Source organism: Oryx dammah, unplaced genomic scaffold (genome assembly GCF_014754425.2).
Source record: "Oryx dammah isolate SB20612 unplaced genomic scaffold, SCBI_Odam_1.1 HiC_scaffold_2, whole genome shotgun sequence".
Taxonomy (NCBI): domain Eukaryota; kingdom Metazoa; phylum Chordata; class Mammalia; order Artiodactyla; family Bovidae; genus Oryx; species Oryx dammah.
In genome coordinates, this window is record NW_024070186.1 from 145773862 (window position 1) to 145791364 (window position 17503).

The 17503-nt window shown below is 40.4% G+C and overlaps 1 protein-coding gene across 2 annotated transcripts; it reads right to left on the reverse strand.

Annotated features, from left to right (window-relative positions):
* Nucleotides 1-229: 229 nt before the first annotated feature.
* MRPL39 (mitochondrial ribosomal protein L39) lies at nt 230-15783 on the reverse strand. Of its 2 annotated transcripts, XM_040227535.1 has the most exons (11): nt 15610-15783; nt 14638-14844; nt 12756-12895; nt 10984-11083; nt 9575-9642; nt 6691-6803; nt 5326-5391; nt 4259-4412; nt 2324-2371; nt 797-883; nt 234-357 (listed from the first exon to the last, which is right to left on the reverse strand). In XM_040227535.1, exons 1-11 carry the CDS (start codon nt 15671-15673, stop codon nt 310-312), a joined length of 1095 nt encoding a protein of 364 aa, XP_040083469.1. In that variant the 5' UTR covers nt 15674-15783; the 3' UTR covers nt 234-309. The 2 variants fall into 2 exon arrangements, with proteins under 2 accessions (XP_040083477.1, XP_040083469.1); XM_040227543.1 differs by lacking the exon at nt 797-883 and having other exon boundaries at nt 230-357; nt 15610-15747.
* Between the last annotated feature and the right edge of the window lie 1720 nt (nt 15784-17503).

Consider the following 17503-nt stretch of genomic DNA (forward strand, 5'->3'; position numbering starts at 1 on the left):
CTGGCAGCTACAGTCCATGGGGCCACAAGAACCGGTTATGACTTACCAACTAAACAACAACATATATGTTTATATATGTACAAAAAAGCCCTCAAAGTAGAAACATGCCAAAATGCTGAATCCAGATAGTAGAAGGGGGCAGGTTTGTTTCTATGTAAAATTTTTACTGTTTTACCCTTTAGAGAAAGGAGACAGTAAACCAGTATAAATCTCAGGGAGAGAAAGACAGTTCATTTTATAAGCACGCACAAACACACATAGAAAACTTTTATTTTAATTTACTCTACGTATTTAAATTTGAGGAAGTCACTAGGTAGATGCACTCTTCTCTGTAGGCTTAGTTTGATCTTCAGTTACCTGTAAAAACATAAATAACTTTACTTTTCTAATAAACACTTTTACTTTTACCATTCACTCACCGTTTAAAATCACTGCAGTCTTTCTTTTTTAATAATCCTTTGCCTTTCTTTTTCAATAGTAATTATAGAAAGTTAAGTAGAAAGAGAAGAAAACTTACACAACCAAGTTCCCAATATAAATTATCAAGTAAAGTACAATTTCACTAAAAACATAATCTGAGGCATTTATCTAGGCTTCTCAAGTTCGTCACTGAATTTTTCATCTATAAAATGCAATCAACAAAGTATTTTAAATCAATCAATTTTGTTGAAAAATATCTAATTCTATTTTGAACACAGTATACTACAAGTTTAGTAGAATACATATCTGTATGTTAGTATTTGTTACATGTCACTCAGGAAACAGAACTAAACGGCATTCCTCATCACCCTACAACCTGCTCTACTTCCTGCGTCATCTCTCTCAGTGAAGGGCTCCACTCAGACGCCCAAGCCAGGCATAAGAGAATCCATATTTCTCTCACCTGCGTATGTGATCAACAGTCTTACTAATTCCACCTACGTAACTCTCACAGCCATTCTCACTGCCCTGCTTGAACTTCAGGGTCTTGTCATCTGCTACTCCTTAGAGGGCTGCTGGCTTAAGTCACAGTTATCTTCCATGCTGGCCCCAGAATGAGCTTGTAAACAGGAAGATTTTATCAATAGGTCACTTTCTTACTCAAATTCTCCAATCATCTTCGGGAGGGGCATGCCAATTCCACATCACAAAAGACAAGCCCCTCATATTCTATTTCCAACAGACTCATCACCCATCCCACACGTGAGTGTGCATCCAGATTCCTCTTACATTCACCACGCACTCGATTCCACCAGCCTCTCAGACAAGCAGCTTCTGCTGGGATAAACCCATCTGCAAGCAAATCACCTGCCTGGCCCACTTCCATTCACCCTTTAAAACCAGTTTAAGAAATAACGATTGGGAATGCTCCTTAACCAAGCAGTGGCTTGGCTTGGGTCCTTTTCTTTATGCCAGAGCCCCACATGTACACCTGAATTGTCTGCTTCTAGGTCTAGTTATGCTGTTCAAGTAACTTCCTTGAGGACAGCAAGTAGATCTTGTTCATTATTGCACCTACAGTCCCTGGCACATAACAAGGCTATGTAGTTAAATCAACGAACCATATGTTTAAGCTACTGCCTTTGTACAAGCAAAATAAACAGTGGAAGAGGAAAGTGAACCAAAATAAATATTGTAAAACAGCTACTCAGTGACTTCCACTAGACACTCTAGGCTCCTGTCTCTACTACTTACTACATTTCTTATATATTCCTTTCTTCTCTAATCTAAAATGGTCATTGTTACCAACCAAAGAGACAAAGCTATTCCATCTATTCAAAAACACTTTCTTCTAATGAGAAAAAGAAAATTACATCATCTGTGCACAAGAACATTATAGCTAAGTGCCTAAATAGCAAATTCTACCTGTAAAGTCATTACTAAAGGCTAGCTGTACACATCATCATGCAAAATAATAAATATTTAATTGGGTAATGGTTTTTCAGGACATTTATATATTAAAGTGTCTACTGTCAAGGCAGCTTTAAAACATACGTGGCAAATCTTAAATATTCACTAAGTTCACAAAAAAATATAGCATAGACTTAATTAACACCATTATAGCCATAAAGAACTGTTACTGCTATACAGCAGTAAGTTTTATTTTTCTTCAAGTTCCTACAGTATCACTCTCATGTTATTAGCAAATAAAAACAGAATTGCCAAATAACTTTTCTTTTGCCAAACAAGGTCAACAACCACAATACTGATTTAGCTAATGAGACAACCAATTTCTTTCCTTCTCTTTTTCTTTATTATTTTGTTGTTGTGGTGGTGGTGGTTGCTTAATTTCAAGGAAAATTTCTTCATAGAAATGTATTCACACGCTGTCAAAAACACTTACCATTTTCTGAGACCTTTCCAATAATTTATTCCATATGGTAAAATGTGCCTTGAAAAGAAAAGATTTACTATGAATTAAATAAAGCAGCAAAGTTAAAATCAAAGAGGCTGAGTCTTTATATAGGTTTTAAACAAAACAAATACAGAAAACAAATACATGGAAAGTTAGGCAGTACTGATGAGGCTACGGGGTCACAAAAGTGAGTCTGAGTAGGGAAAAAAGGTACACACTATACAGGACAGCTGCTTTGCTTAGCAGTTAAGAAAAAGAGACTTAAGGACTGAACATGCCATTCTTTGTCCTTCTTAATCAGTACCACCATAGAAAGCATTCCTTCTAATGGGAAGCAAAAATCTCTCCCACTAACCCCTAATTCTTTCCTTAAATAGCCAATTTCAACATGCTACTGGTCATTGTTCAAATCATAAGCAATTACAAGGAAAGGTTCATTAAGAATTCTTCTCAGTTCTCCGTAATGAACTCTATTGTATGGGAAACGAATCTTTAAAGGAGTGGATATGTGTGTATGTATAACTGATACACTTTGCTATACAGCAGAAACTAACACGACACTGTAAACCAACTATACTCTAATAAAAATTTAACACACACACACAAAGAACCAATTGTGACATCTCACATCGCAAAAGCAGACCTGGAAGTTTTAGTAGATTTCTACAGAACAAGTAAAAACTGACAAAGACAAAGGTAACGTTATAGAACCAATTTCCTTAATACTTAACAATCATACGCAGCAGAGGATTTTCAGAATGCATAAATGAAAATAGATAGCAAAGTGCAAAATGACCACATCAGTGTTTACTAAATCGCTGAAGGTGATACTCAGGGATGTGGGTGGGTCAGGAACTATTTCAAACTGGATGAGCTGGTAAAAATCTGATAAAAGGTAAAATTACTAAAAGAGCAAAGAGTGGTATATTTCAAGGGAAAACCGTACCTGGCTCAGGCAGAATGAGCTACAGTGAGAGACTTTAAGGTTTGAATGGAATATAATGGGGGCTGGAGAAAGCGGTATGAGATGAAGTCAAAGAAAGGCAGGAGTCTCACAATGTAGGGCTTCGTGAGACAGGGCGAAGGGTCAGCATTTGTTCATGAGAAGCCACTGGAAAGTTTGGGGCATAGGAATTACATGATCTGATGTGTATATTAAAAGGATCACTTTGGCTACTCATTAGAGAATGTGCTTTGGAGGCAAGAATGAAAAGCAAGGAAGGAGAATGGAGAGAAAGAGGGAGAGGATGTGGGGAGCAGTAGTAGATGAGCTGCTGGCTGTGGATGCATTCACGATGTGTTTTAAAGAGTCAACTTCCTGATGGATGGGATAGGGCCTGGCTATGGGAACCAGACAATCAAGGGTTACCTCCAATAGCCAGGTAGCTGACAGTTCATTTACTGAAATGGAGAGAGCTAGGAAAGGAAGGCATGTGAGAAAAAAATCAAACACATAAAGAACACATGTGGTAAAAATTACAAAATGCTGATGAAAGATTTAAATAAATGAAAAGATATACTGTATACCCCAAGACCCTGATGCTGGGAAAGACTGAGGGCAGGAGGAGAAGGGGGCATAGATCCTCAAAATTAGGGAGAAGAACAGGCCAAATATAAGGCCACAGGGCACTCCAGAAGGTCCCATCAATATGTTCCCCACTGCACCCTCTTCTGAATGAATCTGAAACATTAAAAATACTATCTCAATTTGAGTTAATTTTTTCAACTAATATTTCTTTTGTAAATTATCTGTTTACATCCTGGCTAAAATTATTTTTAATCATAAACCCAAGTTGATGAAATATTAGTGTTACACAATTTAATGAAAATTAAAACATATGTCCTTCCAATTGATATAAAAATCAAGACTGGAATTACACTCACACCCAAACTGAATAACCTGAAACTTTCAGCTTTACTTACTCTTAAGTGTGCAGGTAGAGAGAGACCCTGGAATCTTCGTACAAGACTCGACTGGGTGGCTTGAATATTGTGAACCGCTGACACTTCATACTGGAAACAAATACTTGTTCTTGGAATAAGAGGGCCCTCGCTTACATCAATGAAGTCACCAAATCTGATTTGATTTTAAAAATAAACAAATTAGATCATAAAATCACATCACTTACAATAGTTTGTAAAAAAAAAAGTCTATTCATTCTATTTGCTGCTACATCCCTAATCAAGAATAATGCCTATGGATCAATTTGATCTGGAGTAGACCCTGACACAGCCATCTCAAGTGAAGAGACTAAAATTTTGAAAATTAAAATTGGTAAAACTTTTTCTTCCTACAATTTTGAAGATTTTTAAGATCACTGAACGTATTATGCCATCAAATGGATCCAATGTCTAAATCTGATAACCTATAACCTTGTAACAACTAATGCAGCAGAATTTAGAGTTTTAGTATGTAGGCCAGGTTGTGCCGTAAGAGCTGCTTCCTAGAGGAAAAAAGTTGAGTCTGAGTCAAGAAAACATTAAGCTGAAAAAACAGATACAGACCAGGAAGTCATTTTTGCTAATGCCCTGTCTTACCTCTCTCATCTCTGCATCAGAAAGCACACTGTGATATGACTTCCTTACATGTAACACAAGTAGTAACTAATTAGTCAGTAATCATATTTCTATATATATATATGAATACAGACTTCATATGAATTATGACCAATTCATAACAAAGGATATTTCACCCATTTTAAAAATTAACTCTAAAAATTACATTTTTTAACAATGCTTTCCAACTTGTAAAATACAAATATAAAAGTTACAAACAGCAAAATGAGGAAGAGAAACCACAGCCCTTCCTGAAGATAACAGAGCTTCCAATCACCACCATATCAAAAAACTAAACAAAGCAACAGAAAATAAGATAAAAGAACAACAAATAAAGGTACAAACTCATCTTATTCAGTTTTATACTAGTCAAGTAACAATAAAACTATACCTTCCATTCAATTAGCATAGAGGTCAATTTAATCTTTATTTACCTGTGTAGCTTGACTATTCTCTCAGGGTTCTGAGATGCCTTCTCTTCTATGAAATCTACTTTGTACCTAAAGAGCAGCAAAAAAAAAAAAAAAAAGTTCTAATTCTAAATGTACAAAAAGGTGTTTAAAGCCACTTCCCTCTCTCTTCCTCTTCAGCCAAAGTGCTTGAAAGGGAGGGTTAGACTAGGCGCCTCCCCCTCCCGCCTCCTTTCACATCTCACCTTTTTCGGTCTGGCCACAGCCTCACAACTCCACCATAACGTTCTCACGGTACCCACAGGTGCCTCCTTGGTGCCAGTCTAGGTCCTCACTTCCACGGCTCACCTCCACTTCTCAAGGTGCTCTCTCCCACCAGCTTCCGTGGCATTCCCTACTGTCGTTACTGTGACTCTGGTCACCCTTCTCTCCCTGCCCTGCAAGCTCTGCCCCTCGGCTCTCTTCACTCAAAGCATCCTCTCTGGGCTGGTTCCTTGATCTGCACAGCTTTAACTACCACTTCTGTGCTTTTATCTTCTACATATCTGCTTCTCATCCACATACTTCTTCTGAGCCCTGAATGTATATGCAAAACACTCTGGACTTCACCAGGGTATTCAACAAGCATCTTACATTCCCAAATACGCAAACTGAACAAAAACGTACCACCTCTTTTCTCACCAAACTCATTTCTGAATCCCCTAGCTTAGTAAATGACATCAACCACTGACATGTCCAAGTGAAAAAATTCTGAGATTTCCCTTCTAATGGATTCTAGTTAGATTAATATTAAAATTTAGTTTATGTTCTCATAATTAGTAGAAGATAAGTTGGAGGTTTTCTGAGTGAGAAAGGGAATTGAGAAGCCAGGCACGATTAAAAACGTTGGCAAAGAAAATCCATCAGAGGAGTAATTCCCACAGGGAAGACTAAGATCTGGCCACGTGAACGTTTTCCTTCGGCTGTTAGCTGCTTCTGGACAGCTGGCATTCGCTGTCTTACCCTTTTCATTTGAAAAGTGGAAAGACGGGAAGGAAAGGTTGCCAAATGCAATACAGTTTAAATAAAGTTTAAATTCACAATAATACAGTTTCACACAGGCTACCCCCTTCACAGTGAAAGGAAACAAGGGGAACACACCACGATGGTAACATAAAGAGAAGAACTGGCAAAAAAAAAAAAGACAGTAAAACAAAGAAAGAAAAGAATCAAAAGCTGGGGAGGGGGTCATTTCTTCTCAGGGAAATGGTGAGCTGAACAAAAGTAAAAGCTAAAAAGTAAAACGTGTCCTACGTACATCAAATATCAAAGTTCTTAAACACCTGAATTTTCTTCATTATATACAACTTTCAGAGGTTTACTTTTGTTTTAGAGGAAGTCAACACTTACTTATTGTGCTGAAATATTTCTAATGCCACTTTTGCTTCAACTTCCAGGGTTTCAAATGGAAGATCTTTATAAATTAAAGCACGAGCATCTTTTGTGAAAGAACGCAGGTTCTCCTTAAAAATGAAAAAAAAAGTATTAATGGAAAACAAGTACTAATCTTTTACAATAATTTACTTAAAAACACTTCTCTATAAGGCAGATAAAACTGTATGCTTAATGTTATAAATCCAACTACAACAAAAAGCAAAAGCCAACTGGCTAGGAAAGGAAGCATTAATTTGCACCAACTGAATACTTGAACCATGAGATGTATGATTAGCAATTTCTCCCAACTCTACAAACTATAAAACTTGTAATTAACTTGTAACTAAATATCATCCTATATTAGAAATAATTATTAAGGATAATCCTACAAAGAAATTTTAATGAACATTTCATTTATATAGTCTTGTAAATGTTTATTAAAATAATGATGCAAGAAGTAGAAATGCTAATAAGCAAATAGTAAGATGCAAAACTTTGTTTACACTATGAGTAAAACTAAGTTCTTTAAATAAATCCATGAGGAAAAACTTATTATGTGATTCAGAAAGTTTCAGTAGTAAATGTCATCACTGGCCATGTCCAAAACATATCACAAAATTCAATGCTAGAAACTTCTGTTTAATGAAAATGTCTATTTAATACAATTGAAATGATTAATAATACACATTAACAATGTTTATGAGATTTTAATAAAAACTATAATTGAGTTTTCATACTATAAATCATTACTAATACAGGAAAGATCAAGCACTATTGCGCAAATAATTTTTGTAATAAAATTCTTTCTATAAACCTATTAGACTGTTTTGAATGAAATGACTCTTCTCATTCTTAAAGAGATAATTTCCTGCAAATACACATTCATGGTTTAATATAGCTTGAAAGTAACTCTCCCCCACTTTCTCAAAGCCTTCCACCAAACCCCACAGTGCCTCCGATGAGCTAGTCCATTTCTTTTTTAAAGTTTTATCTTGGAAAAAAAAGGAAAAAAGTAGCAGCAAGTTTCACAGACAATGAGAGTTAAATTCTGACTGCCTTAGTTTTTACTTAACTTCAGTAAAGGAAGAATCTTGACAGACTTGGAAAAAAGAAATATACTGACACGAGTTCACAGATGAAGAAGAAACCGTTCTTACCCCTCCCTGGCCCTCTCCCCATCTCTCCCAACACCTTTCTTCCCTCTCTCTCTTTCTTCCTTCCTGTTTCTCTCCTCTCTCCCTTCTGATATTAAGCAATAAGGGCAAGATTATTTAAGAAATAACTTTTAAAGCCAACATTTGGAGTCAGCAACTCTGAAATTCTTGCTTTTAGAAACTATTTCACTAAACCTAAGATGCACCACTGAGAAAAGAGAGTACCAGTGATAATCGTAAGATGCTACCTACTGTTAAGTCACATTTGCTCCAGAGAATTACACTAAGTGAAAAAAGTCAATCCCCCAATATTACATACTGAACGACTTCATTTACATAACATTCTTGAAGTGATAAAATTATACAAATAGAGAACAGATAAGTGGTTGTCACAGTTTAAGGATGGGGAGGATAGAGACTAAAGAGAAATTCTGGCAGTGACAGAAACGTTCTGCATCTTGGCTGTATCAGTGCCAATATCCTGGTTGTGGTCACGTGGTACTGCGGTCTGCAAGATGACACACTGGGGAAGAGGGAGTCAAGGAAACATGGAACCTCCACATATTATTACCTACAACTCCACTGTTGCTGTGCTTAGTCGCTCAGTGGTGTCCGACTCCTTGTGACTCCATGGACTGTAGCCCGCCAGGCTCCTCTGTCCATGGGGATTCTCCAGGCAAGAATACTGGAGTGGGTTGCCAGGCCCTGCTCCAGGGGATCTTCCCAACCCAGGGATCCAATCTAGGTCTCCCACATTGCAGGCGGATTCTTTACCGTCTGAGCCACCAGGCAAGCCCAAGAATACTGGAGTGGGTAGCCTATCCCTTCTCCAGGGGAACTTTCCCACCAAGAAATTGAACCGGGGTTTCCTGCATTGCTTTGCATTTACCAGCTGAGCTACCAGGCAACTCCACAAGTATCTATAATTTTCTTCAACTAAAAAAGTTTAAGAAAAGTTACAGAAACAAACAAAAGACATATTTGTTTTAGAGACATTAAACTGTGAAAACAATGGACATAGCGAAATTGATAAAGTGGCACACTACACTGCCTCCCCTTTCCTGACTTCCAAACTCCCACTGTAGGACATACAGTTTTGCTTAATTAGGCATCTGTCCGTTCTCCCCAGTCATAACTAAGTCACTAGGTTTAACTTTCAAAAGCCATCAGCGCCCCCTATGTACCCAGCATCTGACGCAGACCCACTTCTGTCAGCCAGGCTCCTGGCGCTCCCCGAGCCCCAGAGCAACAAAGCATCGCTGCCCTCGTTAAGAAGGCAGACCATTCCAGAACAGGCTGGTCTGTTGCTATGTAGTCTGCTGCTTTTCGGGTTAGCTTTCTCAAAGTCTGATGTTTTTTAATTCACACCCCTTCCCCAACCACCATCACCACCACTCTCAATGTAATCCTTGTTTATTGGAAGAACTCGGCATGCAATAGGCTTTAACAGGTTTAGAGTAGTGATTTTCAAAGTGTGCTCTGGGGATCCAAGATAGTTAAGCTTCTATATTTTATATTCTGGGCACCATGCTGCGGTGAATACCCTCAACCATATACCTCTGTCTTAAATACACTTACAAAAAAAAAAGATTGAATGACTGATCTTTTAAACATTCTCAACACAGAGTATCATTCAACAATACTAACACAGGAATCATTCTAACAAAGAAAGGCACAGACTCTAATACTCTAAAGAGCAGGCTTACTTTTGTTGGCATCCACTCATCAAGTCTCTTATCCAAAACAACATCATAGCAGAAGGCTCCAGCGATTACTGTGAACCCAACCAAAATAAAAAAGCAAAGTTATCTGTTAGGGTATGAAGTTACTAATTTAACACAAATGAATATTTAGACCCTAATGTGAAGAGTGAACAATCTCTCCCAACACTACAAATTATAAAACTGTTACCATTACTCCAGCTGCCTGTCAGACCTCTACCAACTCTGACATCAAATTATCTCACCTTTTTGTTAACCCAACATCACCAGTATTTTTTAACCACTCACATTTTCTTCAGGAATATTATCACCACAGAGATTTCTCTGATGATCAAAACAGTTACTAGACATAAAAACTCCTAAAGAATAAAATATTTAACAAGTAGGTGAATAACCAAATGGATATGAAATGTTTAATTTTTTAGTATCTTTTAATAAAGATTAGTTTTTTGTTGTTTTGTTTTTAGAATCATTTATTGCCGAATCAAATATTTTTTGGCATATAAACTTCTACCTTTAAAAAAAAAAAACCACATGTGATCCTACTACATGAAAGAATATGAACTCTTCCACCTCCCCAAAATGGTGTTCCTCTCCAGTGTTAGGGCTATTTCTGGTGAAATGGTACCACCTAAACAGAGTTTTCTATAGAAGTCTACTTATACTCGCATCTCCTCCTCCTTCACACATTGTTTGGAAATAAATACTTTAAATGATAATAAATAAATACTGACACAGTATAGTTACATGAAATGCACAGAGAAATAATCTCCTCTAGTTCTATTAGGTTAATAATTGAATTCTAATAAACGGAATATGACAGCAATAAGAGGAATTCTGTTACCTACAGTGAATGGAATGTATATATGATGGTAATTTACATTAGATTAAATTAGAAAAAATGAAAGTTGCTCAAAAAATGTCAGTTGCTCCATCATGTCCGACTCTGTGACCCTATGAAATGTGGCCAACCAGGCTCCTCTGTCGGTGGAATTCTCCAGGCAATACTGAGGAGGCTGCCATTTCCTTCTCCAGAGGATCTTCCACACCCAGGGATCAAACCTGGGTCTCCTGCGTTGCAGGAGAATTATCATCTGAGCCACAGGGAATCCCAGATTAAATTAGAATTGAGTTCTATACGACAGGCTTCCTTGGTGGCTCAGAGGTAAAAGCCTCTGCCCGCAATGCAGGAGACTCGGATTTAATCCTTGGGTCAGGAAAATCTCCTGGAAAAGGAAATGGCAACCCACTCCAGTACTCTTGCCTGGAAGGGGTCGCAAAGAGTCAGACACGACTAAGTGTCACTTTCTATACGACATTAAACACAGGTACCAAAATATTCAGATACAAAAAGCAGACCTGGATGTGTTTATTTGCTTCTATGTATACATCACCTGGAACCTCTGGGGCTCTGACCAAATGGACCACATATTCATCTTTGAATGCCCTCTCTATCACACAGCCCATTATCATCGCACAAGAACGCCAATAAGCCTAGAAAAATAAAATATATGTAAGCATAATACTACTAAGATTTACTAATATTTCTTCAAAATAACCATCACAGAGTCAGAAAGAGAACACCAGTACTGCAGCCCACCTGCCCATCGGCAGCTCTGCACTGGCACTACTATAAGAGGGCACATGACCTTCCTAGACGAGAGTGGGCTCACAGAGACTCCAGAATGTGCTCTACACAATCACAGAGATACACTAAAAACAGACACAAATTCAGGCCTTGAAGGCCAGCAAGATGCTCTTTTTCATCTACCTGAGTTTATTGTTTCTAATGTCTGAGGAATTCAAAATCAGTGCCTAGGTTCAAATCCAGGCTCAGCCACTTCCTAAACTGGTAACTTTGGTCAAGCTATTGCATCTCTCTTTGCCTCAGTTTATTCATCTGTAAAATGAGGATAACAGTACATTTTATGGGATTTTTTTTTTTAATGAGGATTAAAACGAGTTAATATCTGGGAATCACCTAAAACAGTGTCTGATAGACAATAAATGTTTGATGTTAGCTACTTTAATTATCATGCTTATCATTTCCTTCTTTAAATATTTCAACAAATATTTATTAAACACCTATTGTATGTAAGTCAAGGACAAGATCCAGTAAGGGTCATGATCCCTGTCTGTGCAGAGCCAAGAATCCAATGCATTCAACAGCTCATATTACAAGGGAAAATCAAAATACTGTGTCGAGAGACACTACACAACTGTTCTGAGACCCAGAAGAGGGATTCATCTGACAAGAAGACACTGAGAAGGTTCCACAGAGCAGATTACATTTTAACTTAACTATAAAAGATAAACAGGATTTTAACAGGGAGGAAAGAGAATACTCAAATCAAGGAGGACAACAACAGAGCAGAAACCATTATTGTCCAAGTCCTCCAGTGTGGCTGGAGCAGAGAGGAAGTGGAAAGATGCTGTGGAAACTAAAGTTCAAAGAGCAGGTGGGGGTCAGAGAAGGGTCCACGCAAGGCCAGGAAAGTTACATGAAAGGTTATCAGGTAGGCAAGTGCTTTAGGGATCAGTCACAACATCCAACAAAACTTTTGCAAGACTATTAAGGAAGACTTTCAGATAAAAAAGGGAGGGAGGGAGAGAAGTTAAAAAGTTATTGAAATAATATAGAACAGATGGTCAAAAGCAAGAAAAAAATTACTGCAATATACAGGGTGATTAATAAAACTAAGCTGAACAAAGATATGAATGTGAAAGACACATCATATAGTTTTTTCAAACCAAAATACAGATATGAATGCCACTGAGGATTTCTGAACTATGAAAATGCCTTATCTACCAATTAAAACCCTGATTAGTATAGTACAACATTTGACTTTGGGCATATTTAACTCCATAGGAGCTTCCCCAGTGGTTCAGCAGTAAAGAATCCGCCAGCAAAGCAAGAGATTTGGGTTTGAGCCCTGGGTTAGAAGATGCCCTGGAGAAGGGCATGGCAACCCATTCCACTACTCTTGCCTGGAGAATCCTGTGGACAGAGGAGCCTGGTAGGCTACAGTCCATGGGGTCACAAAGAGTCGAACAGGACCAAGGCAACGTAGCACAGTACAAGCATACTCCAAAGTAAACAGATTTTAATAAAAGGGGGAAGAAAAACTGGGGGGAGGAGGACAAAAGAATGCAGAGGCAGAAATACCTTATTGACTTCTCCTGGATCATCATCTTTGAAAGTTAGAAATTTAATTTCACAGGACTTGGTCAAAGGTTTATACATGTCCCAAGGCTGTCCATCCACGAGAGCCAGAATAGACTTCCTGCAGTACCACTCACTTAAATCTAGGAATTCAGAACAGACTGAAGATTTAACTCTAACAAAACCCACATGAAAAGTTACATGTTTAAGTGCTACGTTAAGAAATAAAAAGACAGAAAGGCAAGATTTGGCAAGCTGTCTTTTATGAGGGGAAAAAAAATTTGTAGCTAATAAAAAATAATTTCCAGCACATTCAGTGTATTGTTAATTATTAACAAAATTACCCAAGCAAAAATCATTAAGGCTAAGTCTAACCTGAAATTAATCTGTTAATTAAGTAATAAAATAATCTGCCAAGAGCTACACTTAAATATTCAGAGAGCAGCATCATGGATATATCTGGATATATGCACACACAACATAGAAGAGAAAATATAAAAATATACATCCACAGTAAGTCTGTTCTAGAGGGGTTTGGGGCCTTCCTTCCAAATTATCTCTTACCTTCCTAACGTGGACTCTTAAATTAAATACAATAGTTAGCAGTTTTTAGTAATCAGTATGAATTCACACATAAGCAGATCAGCTCTGGTCTGTTATATGACTCCAGAATGCAACTTCATCCCTGATTAGATGTTTTTTGAGTACAAAGATATTCACAGAAGTGGTCCAACCATAGCATCTCAATAAGCTCCCTAAGGCAGGGATCATGCCTATTTTTGCTCAATTTATCTAGAGCCTAGCACCAGGCCTCAAATATAACAGGTAGTCAATAAAGAAAAAAAAAAAAAAAGATTAAAAAAAAAAAAAGGTACTGAACAACTGACAGTATGAGAGAGAAACAAGTCTGAGGGCAGGCATTATGCTGGGAGTGTTCAGAGGCTCCATCTCTACATGTGAAATGTGTAAAACCACTTAAGGGCCTTGTCTTAGCCTCCTCTGTATTCCTAATACCTATCCTATAGCAGAGGTTCAATAAATGCTCGCCAAACAAGAAAGCAACTGTAAGTACTAATTCAAGTGCCAAAGTAAAGGAAGATTGAGAGTACACACTCTGTAGGTCACCTTAAGCTTTTAACTAATGTTAATCACTCAAATGGAATCATCACTAAGTTTTCCAAGAGCCTGAACAATGCAGATAGTCATATTCGAATGAGCATGCAAGACTTACAAATCGACTTTTTGTTCTTTCGGAATTTAAACATTACCAGTTCTATCAAAGTTACTACAAAAGAATTTTGATCGAAAATAATACAGAGGCCCTACTCCCTTCATTTCCAAACCAGATCACACACACAAGGCATTATTATCTTCTTTAATATATGAACATAAGAAGTATTTTTACCCCAATCACACTCACGCCATGCACTCACATATTTACTACAAATAAACAAAGACACAACACACACACAAGGCAAGCAGTGAGCTCATAAAAGGAAAAGAAGGCCAAAAAAATAGCTGATCATGAGGTCAGGGCAGTCCCCCTTGTCTCAAAATCCTCTAAGGGGACTCACATGGGGACTACCCCCATTACACCAAGAGTGTCTCTAAAAAGGGCAAGCACAAGAGTAGTTATACTTTCAGATCTGCCACTATGACAGCACTCTAAACTCAGCCAGATTCAAGCAAGTCCCAGGACAACCTGTGCATTACAATACCCACCCGACCCCTAGTATTCTCAACACCTAAGTCAACAGTGAACACACAGGAAGAAGCTAGATACTGGGGAGTTCAGGGAGCAATTACAACATCTTGTCTCCTCTGCACCAGTTTTTCTCCTTTCTTATTTAAAATCATCAAAATGGGACCCTGATCCGTTACTTACGCATGGCACAGCTATAAGGAGTGGAAACGTTTTTATTCAACACAAAGATAGTGCCAGGGTCAGTTTTACCAACGTGTTTCACTTCAATCTTCTCAGTTCGGGGAGTTAGTGACAGCTGCCTGTTTTTCTCTTTGTTAAAGAGATCATTCTGCATTTGTATCAGTTCGGTCGGTGACAGCTGAGAAGCAGGTGATGTGGCCACAGACCCTATGAGGAAGTTACAATAAATGTGAATACATCCTGCAGCCGCCCTGTTCCACTCCTGCCATCGCCCTCCTCCAGCCGGGAAAGAATAGAAGGCAAGGGAGTTTTCAATGCTATTTGCCGAAATGAGCTCAGCGGTCCACTTTGTAACAATTATTAATTAAAACGACAACGCAAGAGAATCGCAGCCTGCCCAGATCCGCGCCTTTATTTCCACTTTGCTTTGACCATCAGATCTCCACTTCTCACCAGTTTCCTCCGTCGAATTCCAATCTGTGCTTTACAAACAATAAGGAGCAAGAAAAAGGTAACCAGGAAGCGGAGTCAAAAACCAGACCAGTCAAGGCAAAGTTGAGCAAAGTTTGTCGCTTTGAAAAGGTCTTGGCTACAAGAAAGCTCCAAGAGACTGAAGGTCCCACGCCAAATCGTTCCATATCTAGAGGGAGAAAGGCTGTTTTTTGTTTGTTTTTTCCGAAACCCCAAAACAGCGATTTGGCAAGGCGTGCACGAGTTCAATGGGAAAACAAGGGCACTTATGCACCAGGACGTGGTCTCCCTCTCAGGGGGCGCCCCAAGCTTCTCCAAGGGCCCTTAACGTCAGCTCCCCGAGATTTGGAGCCCAAGGCCGGGAGAGGCGGCAGATTTAAACACCCGCCTCCGCCCCCTCAACCCCGCGGGACTCCCCCCTAGGACCCGCTTGGGGTCCAGCCTGAACAGACACGGTCCTCTAAGCCTGCCTCCTCGTCCGCACGGCCGCTGATAACTCACTCCAGGCAGCCCCGCCGCTGGGGGCGGCCCGCCAGAGCCGCAGCCCCCAGACCACCACCGCCATTGCCTCCTCCGCGGCGGCAGGAACCTCCGCCCGCAGGTCCTTTTCCGTCCTCTTCCCCGGAAACTTCGGGCGCGCACTCTGTGTTCCGCCCGACAGTTTCGTTCCGGGCCCGGCTCTCGGACGGCAACCGCCGCTAGGGGGCGCGCTCGAGCCTCGCTGCGAGTCAGTCGCCGGAGGTCCGGCGTCTGGATCCGGGTTTGTTCCGGGAGCGCGGAGAGTGACTCGCGGACCCTGGGCTCCGCAGGCGGGACAAACGTCTCGTTTGGAGCCGCAGACCCCGACACGTGCTGCCACCCTCTGTCCGCCGCGGGCTCGAGCCTGGCTGGCTGGCGAGACCCTTAGAAAGAAAAAGTGAAGTCGCTCAGTCGTGTCCAACTCTGCGACCCCACGGACAGCAGGCTCCTCCGTCTATGGGATTTTTCTAGGCAAGAGTACTGGAGTGGGTTGCCATTTCCTTCTCCAGAGAACGACCCAGAGATCGAACCCAGGTCTCCCATATTATAGACAGACGCTCTCCGTCTGAGCCACCACTTGACCTTAGCCAAAAGGCCAAGAGGTGAAACCTTTAGTGCTCACAAAACATGTTTCTGGGGAGAAAAATCGAGGAAAGGTGGCTTCTGTTTACTCTTACTTTCATGCAGCCCGGCCGACCACGCCGATGGCATCCTCTGCTGTGGCTTAACTCTCGGTTTCGCAAGGCTTAATTTTTAGGGTGATTTGAGCGGGTCTGCACCCGGCTTCTCTTTGTTGTTTTCAGTCGCTAAGTCGTGTCCTCTTTGCGACGCCATGGACTGTGCAGCTGGCCAGGCCTCCCTGTCCTTCAACCATCTCAGGGAGTTTGCTTAACCTCATGTGCATTGAGTCAGTGATGCCATCCAACCATCTTGTCCTCTGTCGTGCCCTTCTCCTCTGACCTACAATATTTCCCAGCGTCAGGGTCTTTTCTAGTGAGTTGGCTCTTTGCATCAAGTGGCCAAAGTAGTAGAGCTACAGCTTCAGCATTAGTCCTTTCAATGAATATTCAGAGTTGATTTCCTTAGAATTGACTTGTTTGATCGCCTTGCTGTCCAAGGGACTCTCCAGAGTCTTCAACACCACAATTCAAAAGAATCAATTCTTCAGCACTCAGCCTGCTTTATGGTCCAACTCTCACATCTGTACATGACCACTGGAAGAACCATAGCTTTGACTATACAGACCTTTGTCTGCAAGGCTTTTGCCTATATTTAGCCAATAGTAATATAGACCTCTTTTCATACTGTTCATGGGGTTCTCAAGGCAAGAATACTGAAGTGGTTTGCCATTCCCTTCTCCAGTGGACCACATTCTGTCAGACCTCTCCACCATGACCCGCCCATCCTGGGTTGCCCCGCGGGCATGGCTTGGTTTCATTAGACAAGGCTGAGTTAGACAAGGCTGTGGTCCTAGTGTGATTAGATTGACTAGTTTTCTGTGAGTATGGTTTCAGTGTGTCTGCCCTCTGACGCCCTCTTGCAACACCTACCATCTTACTTGGGTTTCTCTTACCTTGGGCGTGGGGTATCTCTTCATGGCTACTCCAGCAAAGCACAGTCGCTGCTCCTTACCTTGGACGAGGGGTATCTCCTTACCACGGCCGTTCTTGACCTTCAACATGGGATGGCTCCTCTGGGCCCTCCTGTGCCTGCGCAGCCACCGCTCCTCAGGTTGCTCCTCCTGGCCATCGGCCCTGGCCTCGGGCGCGGGTGGCTCCTCCCAGCTGCTGCCCCTGGCCTTGGGCTTGGGGTGGCTCCTCAGGGTCACCGCCCCTGACCTCAGACACGGGGTGTCTCCTCCCGGCCGCCACTGAAC

Bases quoted from the DNA above. Each gene is read 5' to 3' on its own strand.
- MRPL39 (XM_040227535.1), bottom strand. From the start codon at position 15,673: ATGGCGGTGGTGGTCTGGGGGCTGCGGCTCTGGCGGGCCGCCCCCAGC. The intron at 9,643-10,983 runs GTGATGTATACA...TTGGGTTCACAG, and splicing joins CAGAGCCCCAGAGGTTCCAG to TAATCGCTGGAGCCTTCTGC. The intron at 358-796 runs GTTGTAGGGTGA...ATGTTTTTACAG, and splicing joins TGACGCAGGAAGTAGAGCAG to GTAACTGAAGATCAAACTAA.